General features: G+C 36.5%; 2 protein-coding genes and 1 long non-coding RNA gene across 3 annotated transcripts; all 3 read right to left on the reverse strand.

The window, feature by feature from the left end:
• Positions 1-237: 237 nt before the first annotated feature.
• LOC103440460 (inactive protein kinase SELMODRAFT_444075-like) lies at positions 238-4,889 on the reverse strand. The gene is made up of 8 exons (XM_008379151.4): positions 4,596-4,889; positions 4,380-4,513; positions 2,992-3,086; positions 1,718-2,763; positions 1,473-1,630; positions 1,196-1,272; positions 738-1,062; positions 238-633 (listed from the first exon to the last, which is right to left on the reverse strand). Exons 1-8 carry the CDS (start codon positions 4,768-4,770, stop codon positions 493-495), a joined length of 2,151 nt encoding a protein of 716 aa, XP_008377373.3. The 5' UTR covers positions 4,771-4,889; the 3' UTR covers positions 238-492.
• A 2,214-nt stretch (positions 4,890-7,103) lies between these two features.
• Positions 7,104-9,431, reverse strand: LOC103440539 (uncharacterized). Its single transcript, XR_011583865.1, has 2 exons — positions 9,129-9,431; positions 7,104-7,954 (listed from the first exon to the last, which is right to left on the reverse strand). It is a non-coding gene; the product is annotated as an uncharacterized lncRNA (long non-coding RNA).
• A 4,292-nt stretch (positions 9,432-13,723) lies between these two features.
• LOC103440462 (probable transcription factor KAN4) lies at positions 13,724-18,044 on the reverse strand. Its single transcript, XM_008379152.4, has 6 exons — positions 16,909-18,044; positions 16,595-16,671; positions 16,257-16,296; positions 15,889-15,991; positions 14,241-14,340; positions 13,724-14,114 (listed from the first exon to the last, which is right to left on the reverse strand). Exons 1-6 carry the CDS (start codon positions 17,435-17,437, stop codon positions 13,941-13,943), a joined length of 1,023 nt encoding a protein of 340 aa, XP_008377374.3. The 5' UTR covers positions 17,438-18,044; the 3' UTR covers positions 13,724-13,940.
• Positions 18,045-18,763: the final 719 nt, after the last annotated feature.

Raw genomic sequence — 18,763 nt, forward strand, 5'->3', positions numbered from 1 at the left:
TCATTGGTGGAGGTGTGGGGAAAACATCTATACAACATTACCCTTGCTTTGCAAATAAGCTATTTTTTTTACTCGAACCTATAACTTTTTCGGTTACAAAAACTTTTCTATTACACCAAACCTCGCCCTCGCATCCCTCATCTTGAGGATTAAAATACTTGGGAAACAATCAACTACACACACACACATATATATATATATATATATATGTATATATATTTCATACTGTAATTAAAGTTGTGGAAACAAATTGATTATTCTGATATACATGTAAAGAACTTCATTACAGGCTTATACTGTAACTCAAAACAACGGTGGAAGTAAAAAATATGTCATGAAAACTGCAATGTGCAATACGAATTCTCATCATAACCCATCAAGGGACACATAAACTGGTTCGGTTGGTTAAGTCCGAGGCCCCAAGTCTGATTCTCCTCCCCCAATATCGCTTGTATAGAAAAAAATATCGTAACCATAAAGATGAATCGGTATTCAATGTGATAATGTACGAGAATGGCTTCCTCTTGCTTCGAGTCGCCTGAGTCCAGGCAAATGACCACTCCTACTACCAGCAGTGTTCAAGTCTAGGCCCAGAGGAACAACCGGATCTCCGCCTTCTAGCACTCTCAGCACCTGTACAAAAAGCCACACAATTTGAACTCAAACGACTTCATCCCCCGAAAAAGGGGAAATTAATTTGGCAAAGAGTTAGCAACTGAGCTAGGATATTAGGTAACCTTTGACATTGGGGGTCTGGATTCAGGGTCTCGACGCAGACACAGAGAAGCAGCACGTGCCAGCGCCTGTAGTTGATGGGGAAAGTCGGGATTTTCATCGGAGGCCAAGTCCGGATCCAGTAGCTGATAATGAGTTGGTAAGATGTGGTGTGGCTCTGATGTAGCTAGGGGGTGGAGCCATTCTTCTAAATAACGATGTCCCTTGGCATATTGTAGCTCAGTGATTCTTCGACCGGTCATAAGCTCTAGCAGAACTATTCCGAATGCATACACATCAATTTTATGTGTAATTTGCCCGCCATCCACATACTCCGGCGCCAGATACCTACATATCACATTGAGCTTGATCAGATGGAATGACTTCCTTTTCTTTTTTATTTCATTACATGCAAATAATTGCATTGCTTTTGTACAAAAGAAATCTAGGATCTATAGCAAGCAGGATGTGGAGAAAGTACCCTGAAGTTCCAATCACGCGGTCCTCACTGCTCATCTCCCATTCGGAGTAAAATCTAGCAAGCCCAAAATCCGCAACCTCAACAAATAACAAACAAGCAAGCACATGAGCACGTTCCATAAGCGTCAATACAGGTGTATGCACACAGGAAATGTGAACAAATTTCTGACCGGTGTAAATCATGGATGAAATACAAAATTAAGAAATGTGATCTGTACTAGACAAGGGAACATGGTTTTTGAAGTATATGATAAAAATTCCAGGATTATATCAAGTACCAGAGGTTCAAAATCGTGGGTCAGAAGGATATTGTTGGGTCGGAGGTCTCTGTGTACTATACATCCCACTCTACAATCTTCGTGCAGATATCGTAGACCACGGGCTGCTCCTGTTGCTATCTTTAGCCTCGATTCGCAATCTAGACGGGTTCTTTTCCCTGTCATTCAGAGAGAATGTCGAGTCTATGAAACTGAATAGAGTTGTGGATATGTTCCAAACTAAAAACAAGAAGAAAAGTGCATACCATGCAAATGGAAATCCAACGAGCTGTTGCAGATGTACTCATAAACCAATACCCTTGCCTTGCCTTCAATACAATACCCTATCAGCAACACAACGTTCCTCTGTTGCGCGCAACTCAATACTCGTACTTCCCTGCAGAAGTCAGCATCTGCTTGAGATCCACCAAACTTCAACTGCTTCACAGCAACAACTTGACCGTCTCTCAAAACTCCCCTGTGCACCACACCAAAACCACCTTCTGCCAAGAAGTTGATATCTGAGAACGTGTCTGTAGCTTCCTCCAACTCTTTGTACGAGAACTGCTTTGGAGGTTTCCCAAATACCGGTGTTTTGTGTTGACATAGAGAGCATAATGGTGGAGGTGTTGAGGAGGTTCTACCCAAAGAAACAGCATCCCTGATGCTAGAATTAATAAGGTACCCTTTCTTAGGAGTTTCCTTCGGCTCAAATTGATCTATCCTTGTATCTTGATCAAATGGTGAACACTCTTCAAAAAGAGTATGGAAAGTGGGAGATCTTGGTTTGTCATCGTTTTTTCTATTTTGGGGAGTTGGAGGCTTTCCATGATCAACAATGTGATTTTGGGGGATCCAAAAGACACTCTGAGTAGTGACTGCAGATGACGTTAGAGGTTTAGATAGATTAATAAGCCTCTCTCCAATTGTCTCAAGTTCTTCATACGGATCCTCTAAATCATTTGGTATGCGGTCTCCTATTCGTGGTCCTTCGAAAAGAGGATTCTGTTCATAGACGAGAAAAAGAGAAGTCACAGTGTCGTAACTTGACGATGAACCGTCTCCCGTGGTTCTTGTGTAGGAGGAGCTTGGTTCTTCAGGACTGCTAACCGGAGTGGAATGCTTCATTCTATGATGCCCTTGAAATTTTCCAACATGAGATCCTGGTGAAGAAGCGGCAGAAAAGAATGGGGTTTGGAGTTCATCTTGGCATGCTAGATTGAGTCTCAGGACTTTAGGCTCAGTTCCATTCATCATGACAATGTTGCATCCAAGCTCATCCATGCAATGCTTCCGCTCTTGCTTCAACTTTCTGTTAAACAACGAGAACATTCGGTTGTTTAGCCGCCCATTCAAATCTTACACTTTGAGGGAAAAAGGTACCAAAAAACTACAACTACACAGGCTTAACAATAACGTCGTTTATAGTTTAGGATGGCACTAGATGTGTCCAGTTGTGAAGGAAGCAATCGACCCGTAATGCATGCACCTAAATCAATAGCTCGGAAATAAGAAACAATACTTTTTTATGTTTAATTACTTGTCCAGTACGACCCAATTGGCGCCGTTGCATCTTGCTTCAGCCGCCACAACCCCACCTGGTGTACTTACTACTACCTTAATCCTCACTGTTACCTGCAATATATGAGCATAACTAGTTATGTTTTAGAACCAGCGGCGAGGTTAAGATAAACAGTAAATTAGAAACCGAATTCCTGGCAACAAAAATAAAGGAAAAAAAACAGGAAAACTAATGAAAATGGCTAGAAAACTTTGAGTTTTAACGATAAAGACTTAATAAATGATAAAGTAAATAGTACCAGGATTGACTTTTAGTGTAAAAATGTGGTTTTTCGTTAAACTGAACAGTACCAGGAGCTTTTCGTTAAAGTTCTCAAAAAAAAACACCGCGAAGATAAATAAAAATTCAAATGATTTAATTGGGATTGGTTAATGCTATTAAAAGTTTCGTAGTTCATACGGAAGATACGATTGATCGTTTTCCTTTTTTCTAATTCCATGCACACCCCACGACATGTTGCAAGCACATGCCATGTTCCCCTCAAATGATTAACTTATTTGTGCCTAAAAACAAATCCAAAATCTAATAAACTCTGACAACCAAGTGATCAACCGCAAGAGACACTACAAGCCATATGATTATCTTGTTAAACAATATTTCCTTAAACTATATTATCTAAAGTACATATTAATAGAACTACTTTTGTCAACAAAAAAAACCAATGAAATTACAATTATAGCCTTTAATACATAACTGGAAGAAAAAAAAAATAGAAAATAACAAAATTGTGGGCATTAAAGTAATTTCACACAAACAAGTTTTTTGCTATTTGTTTTTGAACCTCACAACACAACGAAAAACAAATAAATCCTCGAATAAAAAAATTAAAAATACAATATATGAGAAAAATATAAATTATGTATCTCATACATAAAATGTGTGGCATCTGCTAGTATTTATATAAAATTAACTCGATGTTTTTTAAATTCAAACTAATACTCTAATCTACCGGTAGAGGGACTTGTACTAAGGTCCAAGAAAACCGGCATACTGTCTTAACTAACTGATCTAATTCAGTCGACATAAAGTTAACTATAATGAAATTCAAATGACTTATGCATTATTGGAGATAAATTGAAAAACGAGCATGAAGGGCGGACAACTATAGCCTACATCATCAAGTTGTGTCCAGTTGTGCAAAACACAGAAACAAAAGACAAGCTCCAACGTCCGACGTCCACGTGGCCGCATCTTAAGCACTAAGCAGGCCAACCAAACTACGTGGGTCTTTGTCGCTAAAGGTTGAAATTTTGAAAACGGAGAAATTGTAAATTGACGAAAATGGACTCGAACGAGAAACGCGGTAAGTGGCATTAAGGTAAATTCAATTAGCAATAACGATTCACCTGGATTTGGCTGTGAAACTGGAGAACCATCTGCGAACACGAATCGGAGATCTGGCAAATCCGATCCGGCAAATCTTCCCGGCGACGGCTCCCGCAATCTCCGGTGAATCTCGGGAAGTTCCAGAATTTTCCACCTGCCTCGTACAAATTCAACATTAGCAACACGAACTGGGCAGCAGAAGTAAGGTTTTAACTACAGTTTACAAGCTGAATTACCGGTTTTAGCGGTGGAGAAGACGGCGAGCAAGGTCACGCAGTCGCCGGGGTGAACGACGTGAGTGAGCGCCCAGGCCAATGCCGTTTTCGAAATCACCTTCTCTGCTTTCACAGCCACTATTACTTTATCGGCGCTTCCGCCCTTATTCGCGGCGGTGCCGCCTTGTCCGACCATAGGTTCCTTCCTCCCGCGGAATTATCAGGATCCTTTTTCAAAGTTGTGGAAACTGTGAAGTGCAGTAGGTTGGAGTTGGACTCTCTGTGTGACTTTGTGTCGCGTTCGTTAGAACTTGGGAGAAGGAGGATCGTATTAACCACCTAATGCTAACCCTGGTTAACTGACCCTAGTTAAGATATGCAAATTATCAATCTTTCATTTTATTAATAATATAAAATAGATTTCCTATAATTTACTTTTTATTTTATAATTTGATTTATATTGCTATCTATTAATTTAAGTTATAAGATGATTAATTACTTAATATTTTGGTCTGGTGATAAAAGAAACCTAGAATAGTAGAAATTGGTTCGTGTTCAGCTTTAATTTTATAAACTATTTTAAACTACAATGTAAGGATCAAACTTGATTGTTAGGAGAGCATAGTGTCTTTGTTAACCGATTTAATTTATATTACGTGTCATTACATAAGCAAAAGAAAATTTATTTTTCAAATTGTTAATTTTTAACGCAAGTATCTCACAACTTATATAATAACATGTGATGTATATCCCATATTCTGAGCACCCTACAAATCTCTCATATTTCAAGGAAGATTATAAGTAGCTTGTAGCATAATCTCCCCCTTTGAACTAATTAATCATTGGCCAACTAATATCCATGTAAATTGTCCAAAGTACCCCTTAATAATTAGGAACTCTAAGAATAAGACAATTGGGCTGTTCAAGGTCATAAAGGGCATGTAACAAAAACCCAGACAAGATAATCGGGTAACCGCTGTCTTCGCCGTCGTTTAATGGGTGGCCAATTAATACAAACTGACTTTGTTAGCCAAGTGAGACCAAGCCAGAGACGCTCATACACACTTATGCTTTAAAACGATTTTATGTGCTTACTTTGAAAGGGACTTCAAGTGATTTTTTGTCATATAATTTCATAAACCCACTTTTCAAAACCCCTAAGCTTTTATTGTCATATATTTTCAGAAGCACTTTGATGATTCAAAAGTTTTTTTTTTTGTTTTTTAACTTGAAGCTATTTGTGGATGCAAATTTCCATCGTCTCTTCCTTTGACGAAAAAGCATCAGCAAAATAATAACACCTAAGATTAAGACCAAAAGTCTCATACACCCACGATGAATGAGGGCTTTGGCTGAAGAATCTCCGATGTCAAAGTTAAAATTCTGAAAATAATGTGTTTGAGTGTTTGTGGATAGCAAAAAGCCTTTTTAGGGTAGCTAAAGTTTACTTAATTTTTTGAGATAAAGTGTGTATTTATAGGAGAGGAGAGGAGTATGAGCTTGCCCTCTAGGGTTTATGGGTGGCCGGCCCTAAGGTGGAATTTTGGTGAGAATATTTCAAGATATTTGTGTAAATAAATATCTTGTAGTAATTGGGTAAATATCCTAAATAAATGGAATTAGGTTTACATACTTGAAAGATATTTTCTCTGATTAGTAATGTATTTATGATAAGAATAAGGATTATTCTATCATAAATACATTTGACTTTTCCTACGGGCACGGGTGCCCTAAGCAGTCGTTGATCTCTGCCTGCTCTACCTCAGCTGCGCGTGGTAAATTAGACTGCTCCCTGCTCATTTAATATGGGCAATCTTGTCTCTTTGGAGAATAATTTACGTGTCAGCTCCATGATTTTTGGGATTATTTTTTGCTCCACACTACTGTATTGTGTGATTAACCTCACTTAATTTGTAGCATTATAGATGTAATTTAGCTAAAATTAGTTTTGAAAAGGCAAGCAACGTTTTTTTCCCTTTTGTAGCCAGTTAGGTGACTAAAGGGCTCATGGTCCACCTTAGATAACAGTTGTTGGTAATCCCTTGCAAATTGCGATGATGTTAATGTGACATTGATGCAAGATTAGGGTTTCATGGTTAAGATTTTGCCAGACACTGACCGAGCTCAGAAACGAGGTTAAATTTACTTGCAATGGGTTGTATATCCCTTTGTGTACATCGCTCACTCACGAATTGCATGAATGTGACACTAACACCATGTGATTGCAGTAATGATACGATGGGGTAATGTTATTTTCGAAGAGGACCACCAGGAAGAAAGGCACAAACAGAAATGGACATGAGAAAATGGGTTTGCGATTTTCAGCGCGATTTTGTAATAAGAACTCCAAAAGTTTGGGCTCTAATTTGATACTCTAGCTAACTCAGCTTGACCATCCTTCAACGTAATCAACCAATTCATAGGGCTAACCCCGCTTAGTGAAACAAGACTTTGTTATTGCTATTGTGAATCTACCAGAGGGAGTATTCGATATTGAGTTAGTTGGTCAGGCCTTAACTAACTGAGAAATTCATCCAAGCCAATACAATATATTGGAATAATATTAAGAACCAATCGTAGCAATGAAGCAAATTACAAAGCTGACTTTCAACATTTTGCACAATCGTTACAAATTAGAGACAAATAGCGAAAGGTGAGCTAGGCCAGTCGCTATGTTCGCCCACTTTTGCACCTAAGTTCAAATTTTGGTAACTAGGAAAATGTTCTTATTTATTATCAAGTCCATAATATTATTAATTTATTTCATAAAGTTTGGCCAGAAGGCGAGGTGTGAGGAGGACATTCAGTGGGGTGGCCTTCATGTTGGTTATCCAGAACTCTCATCATATCAACGGGTTCATCTGACATCGTTTCAATTTCAAACCCATGCAGGAGTTGAGCCACCGTTAGTTGAACAACTTGAAGAGCCAATGAGACTCCAGGGCACATTCTTCTACCACTTCCAAATGGTATGAATTCAAAATTCTGTCCCCTAACGTCAAAATACCTCTGAGCTGTAAAAAACCTTTCTAGTTGGAATTGGCTAGGATCGAGCTAGACATTCGGGTCTCGCTGAATCTTTGAAATATTGATGAAAAGACGTGTGCATGCTTTCACATGGTAGCTTCCTACAGTGCAGTCCTCCCTGCATTCATGTGGGATTGCGAGTGGCGAAGGAGGATATAAACGTAAAGTTTCTTTGATAACTGCTTGGAGTAGACCAAGTTCTTCACGTCTGATTCTTTCACTTGCCCTTCCCTCCCAACCTGTTTGTATAGTTCTTCTTGAGCCTTCCTCAAGGCTTCACGGTTGTTCAGTAGTAAAGAAAGAACCCACGTTAAGGTCGCTATTATGGGATCCGTCCCTCCTAGAATAGCCGTCTGCAAGCACATAAATAATGTTTTATTCTGATTCTCACATCGTTACATATGCGAATCGAACATCTGTAGGTAAAATAATTTATAATTTCTACAAAACTCGCACAAAGCATATCAAACTTAATAATGTAATATAAAGTTATGACTAAATAATAGACGAAAATTATAAAATATAATTTGCAGATAAATTTCCAGATTAAATCACAGAACAAAACCCAACTCCAGAGATTTCTAGGATATGTGTGTGTGTGTGTATAAACATGCGTACATTCATCAAAATTAAACAAAAAAATTATAGCACCAAAACATAGCTACATTCTTCAAAACCAAAATAATAAATACTTGACTTAATAATATTAATAAAAAATTTCGATTAAACTTTACATAGATAATATATCCATATAAGTTTAAAAATGGATTCAAAAAACATTGAATGAATTTTGTATAAAAAAAAGGGTATATTTTATATTAAAAAAGTATTATATAACAAATTGGTATATTTAAGAAATTGTACATTTAAGATTAAAAAAATTGAAATATTATACAAATGGGTACATTTAAGATAAATAAATTGAAAATTCTTTTCATAAAAATTAATTAGTACAAATTTATTTTTATTTTATTTATTATTTTTTAAAATGTTTTGGATTGAAAATTAATTAAGAGTTTACTAAAGGTGTGAGTATCAAAACCTAATTCAATTACTAACTTTTATTTGGGTAAATTACATTTGATCCCCACAGGTTTTTCAATTCCTTACAATATCTTTAAAACACTTCAATTTCATACATTTACTTATCATTTTATTTCAATTTCATACATCCGTTAAAAAACCTATTAAATAAACCGTTAAATGATGATGTAACAAATATAGAATCCATATTTGTGCTGACGTGGTTGACAAATTTGTGACATGTGGCCAAAAAAATTATGCATTTAAAATAGTATAATATTTATCCTATTTATTAAAAAAAAAAAAAAAAAAAAAAAACCCAGAAACCATATTCCCCGCAACCCACTCCCTCTCCTCAGCCCCATTCCACCCCCACCCCCCCTCCACAAACCCCCTAACCTCACCCCACCCTTTCTTGCTTCCATCCTCTAACTGTAATCCAATCAACACACAATAAATCCAAAAAATTCGAAAATTCGAAATCGAGATTAGCATTCTCTGGACCTGAAAATCGTCGGGGCAGAAGGCGAAGCAACGATTGACGAGGGCAGAGGAGTAGGTGCGGAGAGCCGAGTCGAATTGATCAATGATTGAGTCGAGATTGGGAGACGAGGGGCAGTGGTAGATGCTGATGACAACAAGGGTTTTGCGATTGGACTGGAAATCCTCCCACGGGGACAAAGGGGCCCCGCCCAGGACGAACTTGAATCGGATGTTGCCGGAATCCAAGGGCTGGTGGGCGAAGGGGGACTTCAGGTGCTCAGTGTAGATGGGGAAGGGGTGAGGTTGGGGGGTGGGTAATGATTTCTGGTTTGATTGGGTTTTTTTTTTTTTTTTAAATTTAATAAATAGGATAAATATTATAATATTTTAAATGCATAAAAAAAAAAAAAAATTTGCCACATGTCACAAATTTGGCAGTCACGTCAGCACAAATGTGGATCCCATATTTGCTACGTCATCACTTAACGGTTTACTTAACAAATTTTTTAACAGATGTATGAAACAAATTTTCTAACAGATGTATGAAATTGAAATAAAATCATAAGTAAATGTATGAAATTGAAATATTATAAAAAAGTTTCAAGTGAAGGATCAATTATCACACCACAATATAATCAGGGCTAAAAGATTAGTTAATACTAGGGAGACTATCAAATAATGTAGTTGTTGATGATTAAATTATTATTTCTTTGTATGGACCAAAAACTAATTTAGTCTATTCATATAGCTTCCCAGACAAATTACTCAACTTGGACACAATGTCCAAGTCAGAACCATTCCACTCCTCATCAACAACCTGCCCTTAAGGCATGGCAAAGATAATGTCATCCTTCTCTTTTTTGAAGACAAAATCATCGTCATTCTCGCTGAGATAGAGTCGGCTTTATCTGGCAAGGTTGGCAAAGGAGTTGCCTCTCATCTACTGGACATCCCTTTCTTTTTCTGGCGATCTAACTTTCACTTTCAAGCCTGTTGGGAACAGGTTTTGCCTAGTGTTGATTAACGTGCTTATTTTCTATTGGTGACATATCATTTGTTTGCAAACTGGGTTTAAAATTTTAGTTACTTAGGAGTACGAGTACCCTAAAATATTGGATGGCTAACGTGGAGACAGCTAACCGTCATTTAAAATATTAAGGCGCAGCCGGAAGGATCGATCGGAAACCAAATTGTTAAACGACTTTCAGGAGCGAAGAATTTTTATCAATTTGTTTTTGAACATTTATCATTTAACTAAGCTTTTCACAGACATATTTCTTAACATTTAAATAAACTATCCATCAAATTGGTGTTTAATATGTATGTAGGGGGAGCAAATCTTGGTAGTTTGAGATTCGAAAGTGTGAAAATGATTTCATTAATAATAACATCCAATAGAGTTAACGGTTAAAGTTCAATAAACTTACTTTACAATAGAACTGAATGGACCAAAAAAAAAATTGAATGAACTAAAAATATAAATTAAAGGCACTCCAACGATTTTAAGTTTTATAAATAAACTATTTAAGAGCAAAAAAAAAAATTGAATGAACTAAAAATATAAATTAAAGGCACTCCAACGATTTTAAGTTTTATAAATAAACTATTTAAGAGCAAAACGAGAAAAAATATGTTTACTTTCCTTTTAAATTACTGAGTTTGAAGTAGAGGTGTGATATCCACACATCATTTTAATTTTCGACTGTCGGAGCGGATGAATTAAAGAAGATCAAAGGACATAAATTAACAAGAGGTGTAAGAGAAGTAAAAAAGAATGTGTGGATAGCACACCCCTTGAAGTATTATTTCAAAATTTTAATGTTATCAAGAACTTAAGCGTGAAATGTCCAAAAACAATGCAAATGTAGCAGATTATGAATAGTACAATGGCGACAAGATTCAAAGCAAAGCAAATTCTTGTCCAACAAGCATGGGATATTACTTGTAATTGGACGTAAAGTACGACCTGCAGTTTTTTTCAAAGATTACATAGCCCACGCTAACTGACATACCTCATAACAACGAAATTAAATTAAAGTCACTTAAACCTAGTTTTTTTAAAGATAGTTTTAACGAACAATCCACGGTATTGTTTATTTTAACGAAAAATCATATTTTTATACTAAAAAATCAAACATAGTACTATATATTTTTTCCTTTATTTTGTCCTTATCATTAAAACTCAAAGTTTTCAAGCTTTTTACATTAAATTTTTGTGATAATAAAAAAACGATAAAAGCAAATTCAAATTGAAATGATGAACAAGTCAATAATACTGAATATACCTAAGCTCAATAATTGACCGGACTCTGCGTTGGTGGTGGTGTTTAATTCAGAAAGGAGGCGGATTGTCTGCCATCCTATTTTCATACTCTTCTTATTCCCTGTTTGTGTAGTCACGTTTAAACCACGTCAACATTTTATATTGATTTTTTTATAAAAATAATAAAACAAAAAGTAATAGGAATATAAAATATTAACGTGGTTTAACCGTGACCACACAAAACAGAAGAAAATGAAAAAAAGTATCAACATAGGAAGGCAGACAATCCACCTTCATTCAGAAATCATCATCTCCATCTCTGTTTGTAGTTTTGTCCAGACTCCAAGCGCAGTTTCGGAGTAAAAGACGGTCCGCATCACCCATCTTTTTTCTTCATTTTTCATTTTTTTCACCGCCTGTCGGTCGTTGAATGGACTGATCAGATTTTAAATCATATGGTCCCCTTTGTTGATAGATTCATATCGGCTGATATAATTTGACATGCAAGGCCCAGTATTGGGATAATTCAGGCTTAGTTCTGTACCATTTTTCCTCTTTTACAAATGACTATTTCCAAGGGATGTGATATTTACACCATTTTTTACTTCTCACACATCTTTTTAATTTTTGATCGTCGAATCGGATGAATTGAAGAAAATCAAGGGATAGAAATCAACAAGAGATGTGTGAGAAGTAAAAAAATGTGTATAGATAGCGCACCCCTATTTCCAAACTTATAAAGCCTAACAGGTTTCTTGGACTTGCGATTTATAACAATTCTCAACGTCCTCACACGCTGCGTTAAGTGTATCAATAGATTCAATGTTGGTTTTGAAACCATGTGCTAATTTGGGTTCAACGCTTATTTTTCTTAGGTGTTACTCTCGGTCTTAGTGTCACGGGATGATTTGAGTGAAAGAGAGAATAGGTGAGACATCGTTGGAGGCTGCTAACAACCAGTATTTTTGTGTTTGGTTGTGTGGGAAAGTTGCGAATAAATCTGACTTCTTAACCAAAATTGTTCATTGAGTGGGACGTTGGTTCAGTTAAGTTCTTTTATGTGTTGGACTTAAAATTCAGTGGAACTTTGCGTATAATTGCCTAAAATGTAAATGAAAGAGAAATGGAAGCTAAATTGGGAAACAGAATGTAATCATTTCATAATGAAGTCAAAATCACAACGTTTATAAAGTAAAATCTAGGCGGATAGGCCGAGTTACATGACTTCAAATGTGAATTGATTGGAAACATAAAGAAAGCAATAAAACTTTAGCAAGATTTAGGTCATGAATGGCAAGATAACGCTAGAAGAGTCCACAGAGATCACTGGTATTGGACTAAACTTGGTATGAAACATGTGTCTCATAGTCATAGATGAAATCACAGTGGTTTGACTTGCACGTCGCCAAATCATACCACTTTAAAAGTTTTAGATATCATGGATCATAGGTAATATTTGTTTTGAAGGAAGACTTTGAGATTGGAGCTGAAGAGCTAGAGGTTTTGCTAAAGAGCAATTGGGTTTTTGAAATTAGTTGGGTTGATTGAAGAATCACTCACGTTTTTGTGAGACTAGTTTTGATGAATGTACTAAGATTGAAGGCCTATGACTTTATACATTAGCAATGGAGGAGGAGTAACGTCGATCTTATCGCTAAGTTGGAGCATGGGAAGATCTTACAAGTGGCCCTACATAGAAAACCATTTTTCACATATGATACTTGTCAATTTATTATACCAAAGCTAACACAACTTTTCGACAGTCCGGTTCACTAGAGCCAACACAAATTTTTTCACGAGCGGCCTGACACAAGAAACCAATATCCACATCTGAAACTGGTCAATTTATTATATTGAAGCTCACAACTTTTTGAGAGCACGATCATCATTCATTCATTAGAGCCAACGCAACTTTTCGAAGGCCAAGTGATACATTCAATACCCTTAAGCTGGAGTTAGGATAACTTTTCGAAAGCCCGACTTAAGGAGGCAAGTTTGAGCCTAGTAAATCGGGCCCAAAATGTCTTATTTCATATTTAGTTTAAGTTTATTACGAGAATTGTTAGTTTCGTTTCTATATCAGTTAATTTCATATTGTTTATTAATTACTTTAAGGGTAGTCCTTCTCCATGGCGCTTGAAATCTTAGAACTATCCATTTGCCCTACGGTTGATTAAATAATCGAACTCATACGAAATCCATGTCAGAGACTCCGCTAGCAACCATCCCCTAATTGCATGAAGGTGTTCTTGTAAAGAATGAAAAGTTCAAACCAACTTGTATGAAGGCACCGTGACTATATAATCGGCAGCGGTTTATGCCCTTGAGAGCATGTTAAGGATAAATTACATAGTTTATATTATACCATGCATTCCCCTCTTAAATTTATGATTAAAAAGAGACAAAATTCAGAGAAACATGGAATCGAAAGTTACATGAAGAGTGATTGATATTGCACATTAGATATTTTCTTTCTCGACGTCTGCCTAAAAATTAAGATATATTAACTCTAGTGTTTAATTAAGTAATTAACACTTGATTAATTTTGAACCTTAATTAGCTAGCTAAGGTTAGGTCATTTGAAGGTTGAGGCTATTGAGCACAGTCCATTCGCCACTTGGCCTTCCAAGAGTGAACTCTAGATTAAGGTACATATCCGACGATGCCAAGGAGCCACAATCCAACATCGGCCTCTCCTTCATGCTTTGGTCATACACATGGTGGCCTGAGTCCTCTTTTTCCACCTATATATCAAAATATAAAATAAACTGTTATATATGCACACACATATATAGGGTTATAATATATATATATATATATACAAATTTATGAAAAAAATTGATATAGTAATTGTGTTGATTTTTGCATACCTTGGTTCCATTTGAAGGTGGGGAATGAGTATATGCCAAACCATGTCCATGTCTTAAATTAGAGCTTCCATTCATCTCCGTCGAAGAAGGCCATGAACCTCTGCTCACAAAATTATAACAGTAGTCATCAAAACATAATCATACAAATATGAGTTATGTCAGTTAGAACAATATGTCCATCATCATAAATTTAAAATTGAATTATTCTTCACTTAAATCAAAGTAGTTTCCGATATATATGTCTGTTATAAAAAATTAAAAAAAAACATATATACAATAATCATAAAACTAAAGGCACTTATTTATTGAAATTTTATTGGTGATTCTACCCTACCTAATGCAGTCAACAAAATGCATCGTCAAGCTACTGTGTAACCGGCAATTGATGAGATCTAGCGACTTCAATTCTTAAGCAGTGCAACAACATTATTGCTCACTGCCATACATAATGTAGTCAACAAAATGCATCGATTAGGCCAAGTGATTAGACATGGCTATCCCTAGCTAGCTAATCTATCCGAGGTCTTTGATTTCTTTGTGACTTGTATCAAAGATCACAACCGTCGGATTTTAACAGCGTTGAGATTTGCAGTGAATTTTCTTGACTTTCTGTCGCACATTGAGATCATATCTAACACAAATTCACAATCCAACGGATATGAGATGTGGAGCTCGTTGTAAAGGACAGACGTAATACCTATATGCCCATAAAAACCCTAGCCAATTAACTCCATGTTCATCAAATTCAAGGTGGTTTGAGACTTCAGCACTAAATATTGCTCTTCGCTATTTACAAAGACAGACACCATGTTGGACCAAAAGAAATTCTATCTCCAAGAGTACTAGCTTGTAAAAATCCGTACATGTATGTTAATTTGGGTTTTGAATCTTCTTCGGTATTTACCGTCCGGAGTCTAAGAACAAGAAAATTCAGGTCTTTAATTTATTTGAAAGAGAAATCGGAGCTCTTGAATTATATAGGGTACATGGGTAAGCAGAATGAGTTAAGAGGATTGTCAGATACAATTTGAGTGATCCGAATTGCTTGATCCTTGAGTTCTAAATAGTGAGATTCAAAGAAGATATATGTCCATTAATTTTACTAATGCTTCCATTTGTTAACCAAGTAATTAACTCGGTGGATTTTGCTTATTGGACGGACCTAAACTCTAAATTTATTCTAAAAGTATTGTTAGGGAGACTAAATTTGATGATTGAATTATTATTTAAACTTTGATAAACGTGCTCATTTCTTATTGGTGACACATCATTTAATTTGCAAAATTAGTCTCCATAGGAGGTGGATTGTCTGCCCTCCCATTTCCATACTCTTCACATCCCCTCTTGTTTGTGTGATCAAGCCACGTCAACATTTTATATTGATTTTTTTATAAAAATGATAAAATAAAAAGTAATAGAAATATAAAATATTGACGTGGCTTAACCGTGACCACACAAAACAGGAGGAGATGGGAAGACTATGAAAATGGGAGCGCTGACAATCCATCTCCTACAAATTTAGTCTCTCCATTACTCTTATTCTAATTCTAACTCATTACTGCCCTTGATGACCACTTGAACTAAACTTAAAGGCTTAACTCCGTGTTTATTATGCCAAAAAAAACAAAATTAAAACTAGAGAACTCACCTATTAATATTAGCTTTCTCACAAGATAATTGTGCATTTATTTGAAGTGCTGGCTTAGTTCCTGGATTTTGATTCAAATCCATGTCCGTTTGCCCTTCATGACCTGCAACATTTACAATGGATTGATCAGACACCAAGCAAATAATTCACATGCAATAACTAGCTCTCAACTACTGAAAGTCAGTCAAATTATATCCCGGCCCTCAACCAGTTTTGTTTTAGTTTGAGAGGACACAGTGGATCAAATGATCGAGTCTGTCCCACTCAGATCACCCCAAGCTCCCAAACAAAGAGAATAATGGAAAGATAAATAAACAATAATATGGGGTCCTTGTAAGATGAGAGGGCCGGATCGAAAATCTAATTACCTGTTCCTTTATTGTCAGTGCTCTTCACTGTTCTATACATCTGCATGAAAACACCCAAACGAAAAATAGAAGAAAAAAAATTAGAAAAAGGTCCACATTTGCTACGAGTACCCCCCCCTCTAGATGCCCTTTTGTCCTCACCCTTTTGTTTTCTTACCCCCACTACAAATGAATCGTACCCATATTGTAAAAATACATAACATGTTAAAAGGTACATTTGATATAACCACTCTTTGGAAATTTACAAAGAAGGACCAATTTCATTATTCGTATGTTTGAAATCAAGCAAATTAAAACAAGATTGAGGACACATGAGTAAGCAGTGAAGCTATGCCCACCTGCAAGTGACTCTTCACGTGAGCAAGGGTTAGATCCTTCACATTCATCAACTCTAACACAGATTTTGGCGTTGCTCCTGCAGTCACATTTTTAATTGATTTATTAATGACATGAGAAACGAGAATTAACATTGCAATAATATGATTAATAATTAACTGTTTTGAAGGGTTTTTATCTCAGTTGGTATAGAGCGTTAAACCCTTTTACCCGAGGTCCTGATTTTGATTCCCCACTCTCCCAGTATTACTTGTAATTGATTGTTTCTTGAAAATTAAAGAGAAATGTGTAGAAATTAAAAGGATTTGTTTATTACTTTCATGGCCGCCAAGAAGCTGTACTGCATGAACGAAATGGGCATGGAGGGTTGTAGTCCACCGCATTCTAGGAGCTCTGATGCTTCTTTTCACACCACCAACTGTTCTCGCGCTTCTCTTGAACTCGCGGCCGTAGATTTGCGGTTGGTGGTGGTGGTGGTGGTGGTTGAGGTAATGGTTACTGTTGAAGTTTCTTGGCATTTGGAGGGCTGGAGGAAGAGGACTAGCCATATGGTGATGATGATCTTTCATTTCATCAAACCCTAAACTTAACTTTGGCTCCTCATCCGCCGAAGCAAGATTGTAACTGCTACTCCTTTCAAGGTGGTAGAAGCCATTTTCCTGACTCAAATCGCTTCCGCTGCTGCCGGAGTCGGTGGCTGAGCTTCTGTCTGTACTGTAAAGTGCTTTTCTCGTTACTCCAATATCGTATGGAAGATCATCCGCAGATGATGGAGGGCTGATCTGTAAAGAGAGATCAGGCAAGGGTAAAGAAGTATTTTTCATCATGCTAGGGTTTGAGCTCATAAGGTACACAGAGGGAGAAAAATGAGTGACGATGGTGAAGGAAAAAGAAGAGAGATTCTTATAGCAAACAAGGAAAGAGGGGAAGAAAAGTGTAAATTAATAATATGAAAGAAAAGGGGCTGAGAGGTATGATAATTATAGGGTCATGAGTGCCTTATGATTTGCATTGGGGTTGAGGAAGAATCAGAGATATAAACTAGAAAGTTGGTAGCCGGAGATAGGCTTTTCTAAGTAGGATCAAACCACTAGTCAGAGAGAGAGAGAGAGAGAGAGAGAGTCTAGAGAGAGGGAAATGGAGAAAGTGAGAGAGTTTTTTTGGGATGAAGGGATGCAGGAAAAGTTAGTGAAAAGTGGAAGTTGTGTATTTAAGAGAGAGTGCAAAGGGATCAGAGACCTTTCCTGCTTTCCAGTTTCTACAGAGAGAGCCAGAGAGAGAGAGGCCTGGTTTTTTTGGTATTTTGGTTGTTTTTTATGGTAGAGAATGAAAGGAGGTGCCGTGATATACTGGAGGTTTCTGCAAGGGTAGGGAGGGAATGGTTGGAATTCGAGAAAACAAATGGGGCACTGTTCAATGGAATATCGGAATTGACTCTCTCTCTCTCTCTCTGGGCTTTGATGGATGTATGTATGTATGGATGGATCACGACCTATTTAAATACGCTACTTACTCTTTTTGTTAACAAAATTAATGAAAATGATTTAAAAACTTTAAGTTTTAATCAAAATGACAAAAAAATATTATAAGTCAATAGCATAAAGAGTGGTTTTTTAGAGTAAAAATATAATTTTCGTTAAAAATGAACAATATCGAGACTATTTCGTTAAAACTCCATTTTTTGTTACTATCAGATATTATTTTCGTTCAATTTTAATATTTTCCATAAACTAGAATATTTCCATTTTACTTCATGAACAAGGATTGACCGACCACCCCCTTAAACTATCCCCCGTTCAAAGCTCCAGCTATGCCCTTATTCGTTTTCTTTCTTGCAGACATGGCAATTACAATTATTAAGAAGCTTAATAACCTAAAATCATCCAATGCAAACGAACTCAAAGCATATTAGTTATATACTACATAGATGTGGCCATCTTAAGCTTCCATTACGGGGTGTAGTTTGTTGTCTCTGATCAAGTTCTGAGGCATATGATTATGCTTCATGATTTTAGATTCCAAGTCCCCGATTCGAGATGATCATAACTCGAAAACTAAACCTTTTTTCTCCTAGTCGTATCGGATTCGTTTTGACTATAAAATAATAAACGTCTTTGTGTATCTTTCTTTATGTTTTGTTTTGAGAAATTTCTGTGTGATATTGAAAACAC

Source organism: Malus domestica, chromosome 08 (assembly GCF_042453785.1).
Source record: "Malus domestica chromosome 08, GDT2T_hap1".
NCBI classification, from domain to species: Eukaryota; Viridiplantae; Streptophyta; class Magnoliopsida; order Rosales; family Rosaceae; genus Malus; species Malus domestica.

Excerpts from the sequence above, each read along its gene's own strand:
- LOC103440462 (XM_008379152.4), bottom strand. The coding sequence starts at position 17,437 with ATGAGCTCAAACCCTAGCATGATGAAAAATACTTCTTTACCCTTGCCT. Across the intron at positions 15,992-16,256 it reads CACTGACAATAAAGGAACAG|GTCATGAAGGGCAAACGGAC; the intron begins GTAATTAGATTT and ends TAAATGTTGCAG. Across the intron at positions 14,115-14,240 it reads CACCTTCAAATGGAACCAAG|GTGGAAAAAGAGGACTCAGG; the intron begins GTATGCAAAAAT and ends TTTGATATATAG.
- LOC103440460 (XM_008379151.4), bottom strand. The coding sequence starts at position 4,770 with ATGGTCGGACAAGGCGGCACCGCCGCGAATAAGGGCGGAAGCGCCGAT. Across the intron at positions 1,631-1,717 it reads GTTGGATTTCCATTTGCATG|GGAAAAGAACCCGTCTAGAT; the intron begins GTATGCACTTTT and ends TCTGAATGACAG. Across the intron at positions 634-737 it reads CCAGACCCCCAATGTCAAAG|GTGCTGAGAGTGCTAGAAGG; the intron begins GTTACCTAATAT and ends CTTTTTGTACAG.